Below are 16,850 nucleotides of genomic sequence, written 5' to 3'. Positions count from 1 at the left end.
TAAATTATTGGGTTAGATCACATAATGATCTGACCAAGTCGTCAATGTTATTGTCTCCTTTTTCAGCAAATCTGTGTTAGTAATTTCTGTAAAAATTTGTATGCTTCTGTAGTGACTGGGAATGTCACCGTGTGGTGCCGGAGGTATACTGTTGTGTGTACACCCCGGACACGGGGTGTAATACCAGCCCTAGTGGGGGCTTGGGTGAGCGCTGGTTAAGCGCGGTGGCACCACGCACACACAGCATGCGGTGCGGGCTCCTGTTGAGATAGCGAGAGAGTGTCAGCCAGCTAGGGTTACGTTGGGGGCATAATACTCTTGCTGACCTGGGGACACGTGACCGGATGACACTGGAGGGGGGCCACCGGTGGAGGGGGCCAATGGGTGGTCACATGGTCCGAGAATAACTCTCGAGAGCCTTCGGGCAAGGGCGAGAGAGATCGAGGTGGGTGGGGCGAGAGGCGGAGCCCGCCCCAGCCCGGCCCGATATAAGGGGGGCTCTGGGAGGGGCTCGGAGTACGGACTGTTGGAGAGGCAGGAGATCCACGTCAAGCTTGAAGAAGCCTCCAGCCACGCGGTCCAGGACCCAGCTTGTGGTCCGGACCCGGGATAGTGGAAACTTGTCTAGTTCCGCCGTAGCGTGGTTAGTTGGGTGGTCACCACCCAAGAGTATGTTGTGTTAATAGCCCTGGAGTATGTTGTGTTAATGGTTAATGAAAGTGTTGCTCCCTAAGACGTCTGCGACTCAGTTGGACTCACTACACTTCCATATCTCCAATCCAATTTGTTAAGGACATCTTCCAATGTTTCTGTTAATAGCCTGAGTGGGAACGTACCTTCTAGCCTGACCTCTTATTATTTATTTTGTCTTCCTAGCTCGGTGTAACCTCGGTGTAAGCTGTGCCATCTATAAATGGTTTATATCATTTGTATAATTTTATTATGGCCTTGGATTTTGAGCTTGAATGACTGCTTCAGTGTCAATTGAATACCATTCCTTTTCATCGTCTACAACGTTCAGGCATAATGGTTTGCTATTAACTTGTTTTTATTTTTCTAGATCCTGATCTTATGTTAGATCGTATAAAAGACCTGTCTGCAAATATAACTGAAACACATGGTCAGTTGGCCACTGAATTGTCCATAATTTGGTTTCCCATGACCTTCAAGAGCAATTTACATGTGCGATAAAAGGGTAATGTATCCTGGAGTAGGAATTGGTTTGCTGTAGATATCTGCATAACACTCCTTGGGTGTTTTGTGCCTGTCTATTCACTCTTAACCACATGGAGACACTGGTATTCATAAACAAATGGTTGAAGTGGACATACAGTTCTACCTGAAAACTGTGATCATAAGTTTTGTGAAAGGTATTACCTATCCCTACATTTATTGCCGTTTGCTGTGCATGCTTGCATGCAGAATGTGCATATCTCTAATCAATGCCAGGAAGCGAGTCAAGCAATTTGAAAACTTTCAAATACATTTTACTGATGAGCCTTCGAGCAGAAGAGCAAGAAGGCAAGTGACCTCCACCATTTTGGATAGGAAATGTTTCAGAACAGCACGAGGTGGTGGCAGGACAGATGTCGGCAGAGAACTCCATGGCAACCTGGACTAACTGCAATAGTAAGTTCAGCAATAATGACATGAAGAAGTGATGTCCTCGTGCCAAATCATCAGGTAGGGTGTCTAATGTCACCGTATTGAGGATAACATAGCAGTGTATTTGGTACATTCATCAGAGTAAACATCTCTGCATTGGGAACGAACCCCCATTTGTACAATGTAATTTTTTTACGTTTCGTTTTTCCTTTTGTCACGTTTTCACTTAATAACAATGCCTAAAAGTAAGTCGGTGTTGTAACACAACACAGCCTTACCAGTTGAACAGAGCACATGATAATCCTGTAACATTTCCGTGTGTGGGGGTGTCGGGAACTGTGAACAGGCTGTTGGAACACCTGAGGTCCTTTCTCCTGGCCAGCTCCTCTGCTGAGATGGTCCAGGGCAGATTTTGTGGAAGATTTTGAAGAGTTTCATCAGGGAACTCGGAGAAATCAATGCCATATTCGATGAGCATCCCCTCCGTCTCGGGTTCTATATCACCAGCCTCGCCCAGACTCTTTGCCAGAGATCTGTCACACAAACAATAGGGAACGTGCATGCTTGGCTCGTCGGGTAAGTGACTGGACAATATTTGGCATGAGTAGTAAAACAGTGACATTATACAATGCAACACAAGCAATAAGTAACGACACCAAGTCAATAATGGGCCTGATAAATTAATTGGTATTTTATATGTGGCATATTATGCTCTGATAATAAATACATTGCCTTTGAAACTGGTCTATACCAGTGACAGCCTTCTTTAGGGCATAGTCTCACCAGTGTTAGCCCAGAGAATGCCAAAAGGCAAACAGTACAACAACAATGCACTTTCAGGGCATTTATAGCTTGGGGTGAGCAGCTACAAAATGGAACCTTTTTTGCCAGTATCAAAAGGTTTTACCCTTTCTGCAATATAACACGTCTTAAGATTTTCAAACACCAAATAGAAACCTTTTGCAAGAAACAAAAGCATTTTTTGTTTGTATGTTCACCACAAGTACATGCAGACATGATTCATTGCAAAAGGTTTCTATTTGGTGTTTGAACATCTTAACACCTGTTTTATTACCAAAAAGAATAAAACCTATTCGTATTTTTTTATATTCTTCATAGAGCAATAAAATAGATATATATTCAAGTAAACATTCTGATAACCCATAATAGAGATATTTTGGGTTAGATCGCATAAATATAAATGTGCCGTTTGTCAAGTAGACAAAATGTGCCAATTAGTTACGAGTTCGTCACACCAGTGTGTTGGAGAGTAAACCCACATTTACAACTCGAGTATGACTTTTGCCGGTAATTACAACCAGCCTCATCAGACAACAGCCACAACTGTGATAAAATCCTCCTGTTTCGGTAATTCACTTTTTAGTAATTTTTGTAATTTGTGCATCTATTCATATCTTAAATTGTACACACACTTTTGATTTAAAGCTTTCGTGACTGCAGGGATTCATATTCTTGGTTCTTTTGGTAAAGTCCCGTAGAAGAAATCCACAGCAAAAAAAATTGCTGTGGATTTCACACCTGATAATGATTGCTTGTGTTGCAGTCGAAACGTCGTGAGAATTTTTTTAAAATATGTTTTTAATTTTATTATTTCCCTTCTACGTGACTTTACTGAAAGATGGAGTCATGTTTACTGAAAGAACCAAGAATATGTACACATACTGTGATTACCCGCATCGCATGCAATGCTACCGTTTTTGGCTTTGTTGCTCTAGTGCAGAATATCACCCCAAAACATTTTAGCATGCAGCAGATAAGTGTTTGTATGTTTTGAGCATACCCTCGTGGAATCTTGGTATCCTCGGGCCATTCTGTTATGCGGGCCACAAACAAGGTGTTCACAAAGTCACCAGGTCGGGCCAGGAATTCGGGCGGGCACTCAGACTGGGGAATGTGAATCCTGGGCACGCGGTGGTCAAGGGGGGAAAAGAGGATGAAGGGGCCGGGGCCTTTAGGTGATGCCACTGTGCCTTGGCCGCAGCTCGGGGCCCGGAGATGGCCTGTGGCTGCCCTTGAGTGTTTCTTCTCCAGAATGTAAACCACCTGCAAAGAAGGAAAGACGCATTCACGGTGCAGTCTCGTCATAATCGCATCTGCGGTATTATCTGACATGGATAAATTCATTGCCTTGTATTGTCATCGTGGAAAGTTGAGGATTTGGAATTCTAGTCAAATCAAAGTGTTCATCTCTACTGGTGGCCCAGATCCACCAGTGCACATGTAAATTATACCAGCCAATCATAAATATGTAATCCCTGTTCATTGTTGTACTAATATATAAAATAAAAACATACGTTACATGTTGAAATGGAGAAGTTGTAACATCGGAAGTGAATTCTTACACCAGGATATTGACTCCACCACCAAGGAAGAAATTAATATTTTTTAAAGGTCCTCTATTTATATAGCTTGATATTACTCAGGTTTCCACAAAGAAAGTGGCATCGAAAACTCATTTCTTGAGAACTGCTTTTGTATTTAGTTTGTTGTCCTTCCCCGACACCTCCGATTAATGCGGTTGGCTACGTACGGTGTGAAAGAAGTTAAAAATACATACATTGTCAGACATTTGTACAACATAAAACTAAATGATAATTTACAGCCCTTTGTCAATTCACTGCTGTATAAAGGCCTCCCAATGCCATGTTGATCATGGGGATTGTTGGACCTTACTTCACAATGCTGGTCAAGAATCAAACTCATGTTGTCAGGTTCACAGCTACCAATCCACAACAACCACTATTCGCCACTAAGTGGCGGTGACGTGACCACGACACTTGTGCTAGGCTAGGTGCACCTTGAGGCCACGTGAAGTGTCGAATGCCCACTGGCAGGACGTCACGGGGCAGACCCAGGTGCCACGGGTCAACTGACTGAGATGACTGACTGATGCACCACCTGTGTCCCCGACTGTGCCAACTTGCTGTGCTTTAGCCACTCGGCGCTCCGCTCGTTGTTGTGAGCGTCGCTCCTCTGACCTCCGTTGTTGTTGGAGGGCGACTGCCTCCAACTGCCCAGCAGCATCTTTCACGAGCCTCCTCCACAGAGGCCGATCTTGACACCGCTGGTACAAGTCATGTACCACATGACTCCATCTCTTCTCTAGACCGTGCCGTGCCCGTTTAGCCCCCTCTATCCGGCCAAACAAAAGCTATTTAGGCATACGGTGACTGGGCATGCGGGCTACCTGACCCAGCTAATGCAGCCTTGCCTGCCGGAGGAGCTCACCGATGGGACTTTGCCCAAATCTTTCAAAGATTTGTGAGCTCCTCACACAATTCAGCCTGGTTAAACCCAGGATGGATCGTAGGCAGGCCAGCCTATATGTTTCTAATCGGCGAAGATGCTCCATTTGGGGGGTCCACGTTTCGCAAGCATAGAGAAGGGAGGGAATTACTGTGGCCGAGAAGACTTGAAGCTTCGTGCGGAGCGACAGACCAGGTAGCTTCCACACAGCGTTATGCAACCGATGAAAAGATAATGTCGCTCGACTGATTCTGAGTGAGACCTCTGCTGTCAAACTGGAGCCGGTCATGAGCACACTGCCCAGGTATGGGAAACTCTCCACTCTCTCCACAACCGATTGGGAGTTGTGGGGGTGGAGTGCCCGATGGTACAAAATACCCAGGCAGGTGCTTAGTTTTGGTGGGGCTGATGGAAAGGCCCCACCCTCTTAGTGTCACGCTCCAGTTTCAGCAGCAGCGCCTCCAACTCCTCCTCTGAGTGAGCGTCAATTACCAGATTATCGGCATACATCACATGGTTGACCAATAGGGAGCCATCCCTTGACTGCACCCGGGCATCGATCAGCCTCCCATTGTATCTGTACCAGATGGAAATTCCTCTGGTACAGCCATCAAAGGCTTCACGAACTACGTGGTCAAAAAGATGCTAAATGTTGGAACCAGAGGACATCCCTGTCGCACCCCAAGGTGAACAGGGAATGGCTCCGACTCCCAGCCACGTAGTTTTACCCGGGCCTGCTCACCATCATGAAGGTCCTTAATGATCGTGGGCAGAGGGTCAGGGACTCCGAAAGCACAAAGAACAACCCAGAGCCCAGGCCTACTGATGGTATCATAGGCCTTGACCAGGTCAATACAGCAGAGATGTAGGTCTGGTTGGAATTCCCTACACCTCTGCTGTAGCAAACGGACAGAGAATATGGCATCTGTGCAGGACCGCCCTTTCCTGAAACCACATTTAGGCTCTGCAAGCCTCTCCTCAGCGTGCCTGGCAAGGAAATGTTGAATAATCCTTGCCAGGACCTTTCCCGGCACACTGAGGAGTGAGATGCCCCTGTAGTTGTTACAGTCTGTGCGGTCCCCCTTCAAAGAGGGGGACCACAAGGGATCCTTCCAACCCTGCGGAACCCGTCCAGTGGTCCAGACTATTGTTATGATGTCATGAAGGGCAGTCTGTGCACAAACGCCACCCTCCCTCAGCATTTCGCTTGAGAGATCATCTCTGCCTGGTGCCTTTCCTGGTCTCAGACTCTGGATCACCTTCAGTACTTCCTCAACAGATGGCACTCAGTCAGCCACTAACAGGGGATGACTTCTTCCTCCAATATTTGAGGCACCGCAGCCTCAGCAGGGTCATCCCCACTTTGTCCCACGATGTTTTCCATGTCAAGGAATTTCCCCTCCCCTAGGACCTCAGAAATGCTCAGCAAATCTGCAAACCTGTTCCTGAGGGTCGAAGATTGGATCACCGTTTTTCCCCCTTATAATGGTAATAGGTGTGGCGCTGCTGGTTACTGTTTTGATGGAGTTAAATAGGGATTTGTGATCGCGGGCCATTGAGGAAGACTCCATCTCCTCAGCAACCCGAGACCACCACATATCTTTGCAGTGCCTCACGGCTCTCCGAACCTTCGAGCGAAGGCTGTGGTAAGCCTCCTCATTCTCTGACATGGGATGCTGCAGACGATTAGAGTGGGCCAATCGCTTTTTCTCAGCCAACTTGAACACCACCTCTGTCAGCCAGGGTCTCTGGGGAGGTCTGGACCACGTACCCAAAGCAGTCATTGCAGCTTCCTGAGTCACAGTCCTAAACCTTACCCATTTACCCTCGACATCTGGAGGAGTGGGGGACGATGCCAACCCCAGCCACATGCGATGATGAAATTCTAGCTTGCAACTTTCATCAGCTAGCTGAGACCAGGCCACCTTAGATTTGAATGGGGTCCTGGGTGTACACCCACTACCGGAGTGGAAGAATGGGAGGCACATCTTACAGATGACAAGTCGATGGTCAGAGGGCAGATCAGCTCCACGGTAGGTCCTGGTGTCAAGGACATGGGCCCGCATCTGCTGTTCCGTCACTATGTAGTCCAGCAGATATTCTTGCTTGGACCCGGCATGCATCCATGATGTTGTGTGGATGCGCTGATGCTGGAACAGCGTATTGGTAATTAAAAGCCCATGGGCTGCACAAAAATCTAGCAGCCTCCTACCATTGTTATTGAGCTGATCTGGCCCATGCCTTCCAATCACTCCAGACCAAGTGCCAGCATCATGACCAACTCGGGCATTGAAGTCACCCAACAAGATGACTCTATTCCGAGGGGCCACTTTAGATAGCACCTGTGACAGGAGGTCATAGAAGGCATCTGACTCATCGGCCTTGCCTGCATCCCTCCACGGATGTTCGTCTTCGGTGGGGGCATAAGTAACCACGACCACCACTCCTCGCCTCCGGTTGATTAGAAGGCGAGCCCAAAGTAGCCTGGGGCTAACAGCTTCCAATACTTCACTGCCACACTCCCACACCCCCTTCATTATTTTGTTCAGAAGAAGAACCCCTCCCTGTTGTTTGGTAGTCTCCTGCCCCGAGTCGAAGACTGTCCACCCCTCACTGTGGCAGGAGCCAGAGCCGGTCCATGGTAGGACCAATACCTACCATGTTTAAACACGGTAGGACCAATACCTCGGCCGTGGCTGATCATTGTTTTAATGCTGTGGGCACACACGAAATTGATTTTTCAAAGACGAAGGTACACTGCAAACCCACTGGCTATCAGCAAAGATTCGTTCATGAAGCCATCCAGATCTATAAACACGGACACAATTTCAACCGAGAAGATGGGTACAAACTGAGCAATCATTGGAAGGATGTTATGAACCAGTTTAATTCATAACTGGCTGTGATGTTTCCATCCTACCTACCGATGTTAGTAGTTATTTTCACCTCTCTAGTGTTACATTAACAGGTTAAATGTCTTTACATTAACAGGTTAAACGTCTTACTAACACAGCCACCGTTTCGTTTTCCTCTGTGGCGGTGGCTCTATGATCTTAAATTAACATGCAAACCTCTCACAATACAATAGCCACCTCCACAGCTTCGTCGTCGTGGAGGTAGCTCTCCGATTTACCCGATCTTACATTTACATGCAAATGTCATCACTAGCCCCACCCACTTCGCTTATGGCCCTTGGGCTACACCCATCTCAAACCTTTATAACATCCTGCCTCAGCAGCTCTCCCGCTATTTTTTCACCTGGTGATGATTGCTTGTCTTGCGATCAAAACGTTGTGATATTTTTTATGATTTTTTTTTTCTATCTATGTGGCTTTACCAAAAGACCCAATGAATATTAATTCCTGCAGTCGCGAAAGCTTTAAGTCAAGAAATAATGAATCTCAGTAAATGTGAATGGATGGATTCTCAAATAAAAAGGTGAAGAGATGAAGAGGATGTTTTATGCATAACAGCTACAAACACCCTAGTGCTGTAGATCCGACATAGGACACAAAGTGAATGTGCAATGCAGGGAAGCACCTTTGCAGTCTTCTGCAGGCAGTTATCAGGCAGTGGGGTATGGCTCCTCGTAACGCTCATCACTGCAGCTCCGCAATGTGGACAAAAGCAACAGGAGTCAATTAAAATTGCTTTAAGAAGGCCGTTACAAACAATAAGACTTCATCTCTGATATTTTGACGAAAACATGTAAAGCATAAAGCCTTTAATAGAATCCATTTTACATTGCTAGATAATTACTTCTCCAAGAATGTGTAGGCCTTTTAGGCAGTGCTGCCACTGTTAGGGAGTCAACACCTATCACCATAATCATCATCAGCCATGGCCAGTCCACTCCTGGATGGAGGCCTCCCAAAGCCGCTATCACCTCTCACAATCCTGTGACGTAACAAACCACCTTGCGCCTGAACACAAACTGATTTATTGCTCCATCTTTTAATTTAACACCCTGGCTGTCATCCACACAATGTGTCTAAAGCACCCAAAGAGCCAAATAACTACAACAGCTTCAATGTTGTGACACGACTATCCAGTTCAGATAGAGCCCACTTCATGAGTGTTCATTGATTCCACTTATCCACAATCCAAATACACATCTGGGACTCTGTACACTGTTACCCCTGTAACACTTTGATCAGATAACATCACCCACATTCTATACCATTGAGAAGGGTTCCAGAGTTGTGCTGACATGGCGCCTCACCCCCCCAACCCACCCTCAAACCAAGCTGGTGCGTATCCCGTGTAAATGCAAGAGAGGAGGGTGATACAAGAGTGAGGGAGACAGAGGACGGGAGTGAGATAGAGGAGAGAGGTGAGGGAGGAATGGAGAGGGGCTGGGAGGGTGAAAAAGGGCATGAAACATAAAGGAAAGAGTAAAATGGTAAGAAGACAGTGAGGGAATGTGAGAAGCAGTGGGAGAGAGAATTAGCGACAGGCAAGGGAGAGGTGGGAATTAGGAGAGCGAGGGTGAGAGAGAAACAAGGAGTGAGATCGGGGGAGGGAAGTGGGTGAGAGGGTGGATGAAGGATACAAAAGGCGGGAGAAGCAAAATAGTGCACAGAGGAATAGAGAAAATAGATAAAAAGAGCCAGAGACAGAAATCTAGAAATATTGCAATGTAGAGTTTAAAGAAGTTGAGAGCAGGATAGAGAGACAGGGCTCTATGCCAGCATAAATGTTTTGCAAGTGGCTGGGAGGGACGGATAAGCGGTCGGCATCCAAAGGACGTGCGCGTTGATAGTTTAAAAAAACCTTATATTTGCAGAGACAGATATGTGAAGGAGGCATATTATCAGCTTAATTATTTAGAAGACAACTGCTCTTTAACAAAAAATGTTGCTGGAATGTATAATGGGTTGTTTTCACACTTTTTGCTGCCAATCACCCTTTGCTGCAGCATGGGCTTTTGTATTCAATTCAATTGCGACTGTGGGATATATTAGACTGAAGGCTATGATCCCCTTCCTGTAGTTGAAACATCTTTTTTTTATTATAATTGCGTAAACGAGTATTAATGGAGTTGAACAAACATCCCAGTATAGGATCATTGAGCTTGGGAAATTGTTGGCACTGGATCTGGCTGCCTTGCAAATCGATTCTCTGACCTACAATTTGCATGAATGACACTAAACATAAACATTACTATTATTAGTATTTAAATATAGGCTGTTGTTCCTTAATGTGTTGTCACAACATGCACTGCATATGCAGAATTCATTGTGTACATGTGTTTATGAAATGTATACAAATTTACCCTGTTTATCAGAAACAGCGAGCTTTTCCACTGAAGCTAAAACCTTGCAACGTTGCTCATCGTGACTTTCAGCACCATCGATTCCTCCGAGTTCCGCACAGCTCCCGGTAGCTGCCATATCTAAGGCAGGCCCAAGCAACGATGGATTTGAAATATTCTCCATATCCGGGACATCAAATGCCCTTGTGACCTTCTGAAAAAAAGACATCATAATAATGAACACAATTTCTAATGTGCACATATTTCAGAATTTGATGCATTATTTTGAATCAGAACTTGAAGGCACAGCCATCAGATTTTTTAGAATTATCCAACGTAGGTCATAATAATAATTTAGATTTGACAGGCGCATTACATCCTTAGATCCATCCCAATGCGCCGTGTACGTAAAGCAGGAAATAAACAAAACCAGGGAAAGTGGCCAGATCTAGGGGTAATGTCAATTTAAAGAGGTGAGTTTTCCAGACAGACTTAAATAGCGCAAACAACTTTGAATGTCTTATTACCAAAGGCAAAGCATTTCATAGTCTAGGAGCTGCACTGGCAAAAGCATGATCATCCCAGGAACAAAGCCGTGACTTCGGAGTACTTGAAAAAGATGACACGAAGATCTCAGGGACCTCGTTGGAGAGTAATAACGGATCAGTTCTTGAAATATTGTGGGGATAATCAATTGAGAGCCCTGTAGGTCAGCAGCTGGATCTTATAGTCCATTCAATACTTGACTGGTAGCCAATGTAGAGACAAGAGAGCAGGTGTGATGTGCTCTCGAAACGGTGTGAACATAAGTTCTCTAGCAGCTGCATTATGAACAAGCTGGAGTTTACCCAGCACCTTACTCGGAAGGAGCTGGAGTCAAGCTGAAGCCAGAGAGTAAAACCTCTCCAAGCCAGACTGAGGACAACCATTCCAGTTACGGGGAATGTCTGGCAGAATTAAATCAATTCATTCATGCAATGTTATATTTAAACGATAATTACAGGTATTAAACACCGAACATATTTAAACAACACTCAGTACCTGCTTAACAATTAACTAAATATTTGTAGTTTTGAAGCTTTCGTGACTGCAGGAATCCATACTCTTTGGTTCTTTCGGTAAAGTCACGAAGATAGAAAAAATTATAGATCACGACGTTTCGATCGCCACACAAGCAATCGTCTTCAGGTGGGAGAGAGAAACAGGCTGCTGAAACAAGTCCTTATATATAGAGCCGAGAGGGTGAGAGGGAGGTGCTTGCCGCATCGGGCAAGAGGGTGGGGGCTAGAGATTGTGCCTAAGCGATTCGGAAATCCAAAAATGGGAACCGAGATGGGGGGAAAGGGGGGGGGTTGTGGTTGATGCACCTCCACAACGACGAAGAGCTGAGGAGGTGGCCATTGTATTGTGAGAGATTAGCATGTCAATGTAAACGAACCAACGCAACGGTGGCTGTGCTAGTGAGATGTCCAGCTCGTTAGAAAACGAGGGAAACAAAACGAGGGACAACACCACATCGAGGGAAGGAGAGAGAGACACACACCGAGAGGCACACCCACACACAGAGACACACACAACAACAACCGCCATTCGCCACTAAGTGGCGGTGACGTCACCACAACGCTTGTGCCAGGCCACAAAGATCAAAGATCCCCCGTATAGCCTTAACAGACTGTAGGGGCAAGTGCTGTTAGCGAGCACCTATGAAGGCCGGAACGATACACGAGGGGGTGGGTGGCCAGCACCACGCCCGATCGCCTTTGTCTCCCTAGCGGCGATGTTTACACACCGCACCAGGTACTCATTTGAGGCCGAGTCGACCTAGGGGAGGCCCAGGACCGGTTCAGATAATCGTCACTGGTGTTTGCCGTGAGCGGGAATCGAACCCGGGTCGCCAGGTTCGTAGTGCAGCGCGCTAACCGCTACACTACCGCTCCCCACCAGGCCACACACACAGACACACACACACAGAGAGAGGCACACACAGAGACACACACAAAGACACAGAGAGAGACACACCTAGAGAGACACACACAGAGACACGCAGAAAGACACACCCACACACACAAATTCCTCGAGGACCCTGAGGCGAGCAAGGAATATTGTGGCCGACTCCTCCCACCCTGGACACTCTCTGTTCCAGCTACTCCCCTCCGGCAGAAGGCTGCGGCCCATCAGGACCAAAACCTCACGCCACAAAAACAGTTTCTTCCCATCCGCTGCTGGCCTCTTCAACAAGGCCAAGGGCTCACACTGACTTTAACACTTTATTTGCACAATGACATCTTGCCATATTTGCACTATGTTACCCTATTTGTATTTTTATATTGTATATTATAGCTATTTTATATTTTGTTTTATTAAATTTTCTTACATACTTTAGCCCCTTTGTATTAGTTAGACTTTACCTTTAGTATACCTTTAGTATAGTTAGACTTGTACACCACTTATTTAAGATTCAAGATTCCTATATGTTGAATGTATGCACCTTCCTGCCAAAGTAAATTCCTTGTCCGTGCAAACTTTCATGGCGAATAAAACCCTTTCTGATTCTGATAGAGAGACACGCACACACAAAGTGGCACAGAGAGAGACACACACATACACACAAAGAGACATAAGAGAGAGGGACATACAGGGAGACTCTCAATTTCGATAGATTCTCTAATTAGTCTTGACCAGTAGTAACTAGTTTTGCACAGAACTTCAACATTAGTAAAATCAATTGAGTGTCCTTGTTGGCACGCGTGTTCTGCCACTACCGACAGTAGCATTTGGGAGTACTTAATATTTATTTGGTGTTCTTTTACTCTCCTGCTGATCATTCATCCTGTTTGCCCAACATAGCATTGATCTCAAAAACATACTGTATGTTTTAATAAGAGTACTCCAGAAGCAGTATTGAAGAGATTAAGCGAGTACCTTCCATTGTTCTCTTGGGTAAATGTGAACCACCACCACGTCACCATTCAGAGCTCGGTTCCTGTTCTCCATCCCATCCACAAAGATGTCACCGGTTCCATCCTAAAAACAATATCGGTAAAATTTCACTTTGCAACTCGGTCTCCTGATGCAGTATACAAATAACTTCCACAAACAACATTTTGGGGGCTAATGCAGGAACTTTCTCGCCGTGTCCCCCGCGAGTACCCAGCCACATCCAGTGAAACAAAGCTGCAGTCAGCAGGCAAATCTTTGTGATGCCAGCTGACACGTGACTACAGTTACACTTCTCGCCCAGGCACAGGTTCCTGGGCTGTGCGGATAGCACTCCGTATACTTCAGCTCACTGTCCCAGGACTATTGGCAAATAAATATTTCTTGATTTTTTTAATCAGCCATTGTACACAATACTAAAATAAATTGTCTGCAGGAAGACCCATATTTCAGATGATGAGGCAGGGCGTTCCCAGCTACAGGTTTCCTTCGCTTTATGCGGCAGTAGATGAGTTGCCAAAAAAAAATTACGCGCAGAGCGAAACCGCACGACAACGCAGCCTGCCGAGTAGCGCATAGAGCACACACAGTATTGTCCCATGTCCGACTGCATATCCGAATTATTTCCCCAAATTCTGGAGAAGGGCCAAGCGCCATTGCACTCTTGAAGTCAGGGAGGGGACATGAATGTCCTCGATAGTTATGGGCCCATCTTCTTTTTGAGTGTGTTTCTTAAGCTTCTGGAGTGATCGGTGCTGAAAGGTATCTCACCTACTGTCAATAACATCTTGAGCACTTGGCACTAACATTTATTGACCATGGTTTCCTCTGACATTCCAAAACAGGTGCAGTGTTTCTGGACCACACAGAAGCATGTAATACAGTTTGGCACCACAAACTGCTGTAAAAGCTGTCACAAGTCCTGCCATGCTCAGAAGGGTACATCACCGAGCTTCTCAAATGTTGCTGCTTCCAAGTGCACATGAAGAACATGTTGAGCTACTTGGAGATGCAAAAGAATGGACGATCTCAGGAGTCCGTTCTTGCCCCAACACAATTCAATATTTATGTAATGCGAGCGTAAACGGCCTCGCGGATATGACGTAACAGGTGGGAGGAGTTGGGTCACGTGGGGAGAGGGAGTGCTTTTAAGGGCAGGAACCGGAAGAGCGAGAGGAGAGTGTGGGAATAAAGACAGGAGGCCATGCAGGGCAGGAGGTGGGAAGTGGCGTGATCGCCACAGGTCGGGACTCGGCATGGTTGGCCAGCGGTGTCCGGGCACGGAGGAGACCAGGGGAGCCAGCAGCGGGGCTGCATAGAGAGCAGCCGTGGGGCTGCAGGTCGGAGGCGGAGAGGCTGAGTGGAAAGCCAGCAGCGGGGCTGTATTGGGAGCCCGCAGCAAGTCTGCGGGAGCGGCGGCAGCAGTGGGGCTGCCGAGCGGGAGACGGAGGAGACTCTGAGCGAGACGCCGTGCGGGCAAAGTTGTAAGAACCACAATAAAGGACAACGGAGACAGACCCAGTGCAAGAGTCCTTTATTACATTTACATCAACGACCTACCAATTACAATGTCATGACGAATTGTGTATGCAGATAACATCGTCGCAACACCAAGCTTTAGACTTTGGCAGCCTTGAAGTTACATTGAACAGTGACCTGGCCATGGTAGCTGACTGAAAAAAATTGTAGTGTGTTATTACATAGGCGCACACACTATTGTTAAGGCAACGCGGTTAATATACAACCTCACTAATCACCGAGTTCTACAATAAAGTGTGGCTAGACTGTTCCTAGACTGTTCGCTATCTGTGTGCGAGTTAGCTGAACGAACGGGCCAGCTAGCACATACGCTGCCTGACCCACGATCCCCAGCGAAGACTCTACAGCGAACGAGGAGCGAAGACCGAAGACCGACAGCCCCTTGAGTTTATTCCCATAAACGAGCCCCGAATTCCCCGAACACGCTCCCCATTTATCCCTTGGCCTCGGCCCCACCCCTTGCTGTATCAAGGATGGCGCCCTGACTTCCGGCTACGTGTCCTTAACTCCTCCAATCGAGACACCGCTTCAGGTCACTTGCCCTTGACTCCTCCAATCGAGGCCCACTTCCGGTCACGTGCCCTTAGCTAGTCCAATCGAGGCCCGCTTCCGGTCACGTGCCCTTAGCTCGTCCAATCGAGGCACCCGGCGCTCCTCCAGCACTGTGGCTGTATTCACGACACTACAAAATGATGACTTCAGGTCAAGTAGAAGATGGTTTGCAGTATATGTGACCTCTATAACACCAGCCACCTTTGAGCTCAAAGTATAGTCTGAATGGTCAGCTGCTCAAGCACAACCCAGAGCCCATCCTTCCTTGGAGTGATGCCCAACAGGGGTCTGACATAGTGTCAACACCTTGAGAAGACAACCAGTAGGTTGCACTGATGGAATTGTCTACTGGCTCAGCTGGCTGGCTCGTGGGGCGCTGGCATTGCGACACTATGTATGGTGGGCCTTCCCTTGTGCCACACTGTGGCAAAATATTGTGCACCTGTATGAACTTGATCAGCTGAACGTCACAGTGAGAACCACCTCTGGAGCAATGTAGGCCGCTGTCGGTAGCCTAAAAGAGGCCTAGAAATAGGGTTTCGTTCCACCAAGTGGGGCACTACCTACTTTTTTATATTTAACATCAGAAATATATAGAGATTCCTTAGGAAAAAGTTCTCCGCACACAACCTTGCAGTTTTTGAGAAAAATGATGCTAAAGGTGCCCATTTTGAAAAAAAGGGAAACCATAGGGAATTTTGCACTTTCAAACCTGTTTATCATATAAACCCAAAAATGCAGAATTACCACTTGAAGTACAAAACAAACCAGTTTAAAATGTGTGATATACCTGAAGTTGCTATCTATGCACAGTAAACATGATAAGATTATCAAGAAAACTTCTACTGTAGCATTAACATCCCAATTACTTCTCATTATGTTGTTCCAATTCAAAGGTAATATTTGAGGTAAAATCTGAATAACAAATAAAATTAAGCCAAAATATAATATATATTAAAAAAACACTTTTCAAAATAACACATTTAATGGTGAATTGTCAATTCGCATACACGAGCAGTAACTGCACTACATGTACATATTCACAGGAATTATTATTGTAAACAAGATTTAATTTTAATTGATTTATATTAAATATATATGTCCTATATTAATTTTATTATCATATACACATCACTAAATATCAAGATCACTGTCCTCACTATCAGATTCACATGAAACAATATCCTCAGTTAATCTCACATTGTCACAATGAACACATTTACATAGGTCAGTGCAGGCCAGGCCAGCCTTGTGGCATGAGCACCTTCCACCTGTACAAGTACCAGACTTACACCCACAGTAGAGTGACCCCAAAATCTGTTGAGGAGCTGGATCTTTAGTCATCCATGATATGATGAGATCACCATCCTTAAATTTTGATTTAAAGCTTTCGTGACTGCAGGGATTCATCTTCTTGGTTCTTTCGGTAAAGTCACGTAGAAGTGACTTTACCGAAAGAACCAAGAAGATGAATCACCATCCTTGACAATCCATCCAAAGCCGTCTGGACTGGGAGCATTTATAAAAGGATCCAATGCTCTCCTGTGGATTGCAGCTTGGTAGTTAGCACGCTTGAAGTGCTCTGAAAGTGCATCCTTTTGTAGTAACGCTTACGACTCGTTGACACCGGAGTTGGAGGCACACTTGTTTATTTGAATACCAACTTTGTGACATACACAATTGAGGGGGTATCGGC

At 46.0% G+C, this 16,850-nt stretch overlaps 1 protein-coding gene across 5 annotated transcripts in view; it reads right to left on the bottom strand.

The window, feature by feature from the left end:
* The window catches only part of DIS3L2 (DIS3 like 3'-5' exoribonuclease 2), a 68,498-nt gene that overhangs the window by 30,016 nt on the left and 21,632 nt on the right, over nucleotides 1-16,850 (bottom strand). For 4 of the 5 annotated variants that reach the window (XM_078862895.1, XM_078862894.1, XM_078862896.1 and 1 more), the window contains exons 5-9: nucleotides 13,049-13,150; nucleotides 10,148-10,340; nucleotides 8,413-8,474; nucleotides 3,407-3,669; nucleotides 1,965-2,138 (exon numbers count right to left, since the gene is read on the bottom strand). In XM_078862895.1, the coding sequence (XP_078719021.1) occupies nucleotides 1,965-2,138; nucleotides 3,407-3,669; nucleotides 8,413-8,474; nucleotides 10,148-10,340; nucleotides 13,049-13,150 (794 nt within the window). The remainder of the gene's footprint in view (nucleotides 1-1,964; nucleotides 2,139-3,406; nucleotides 3,670-8,412; nucleotides 8,475-10,147; nucleotides 10,341-13,048; nucleotides 13,151-16,850) is intronic. The other variant, XM_078862898.1, reaches the window with a different exon arrangement.

The sequence above is a fragment of the Lampetra fluviatilis genome, chromosome 15, assembly GCF_964198595.1.
Source record: "Lampetra fluviatilis chromosome 15, kcLamFluv1.1, whole genome shotgun sequence".
Classification (NCBI taxonomy): Eukaryota; Metazoa; Chordata; class Hyperoartia; order Petromyzontiformes; family Petromyzontidae; genus Lampetra; species Lampetra fluviatilis.
This window is presented reverse-complemented; position numbering and strand designations above follow the sequence as displayed.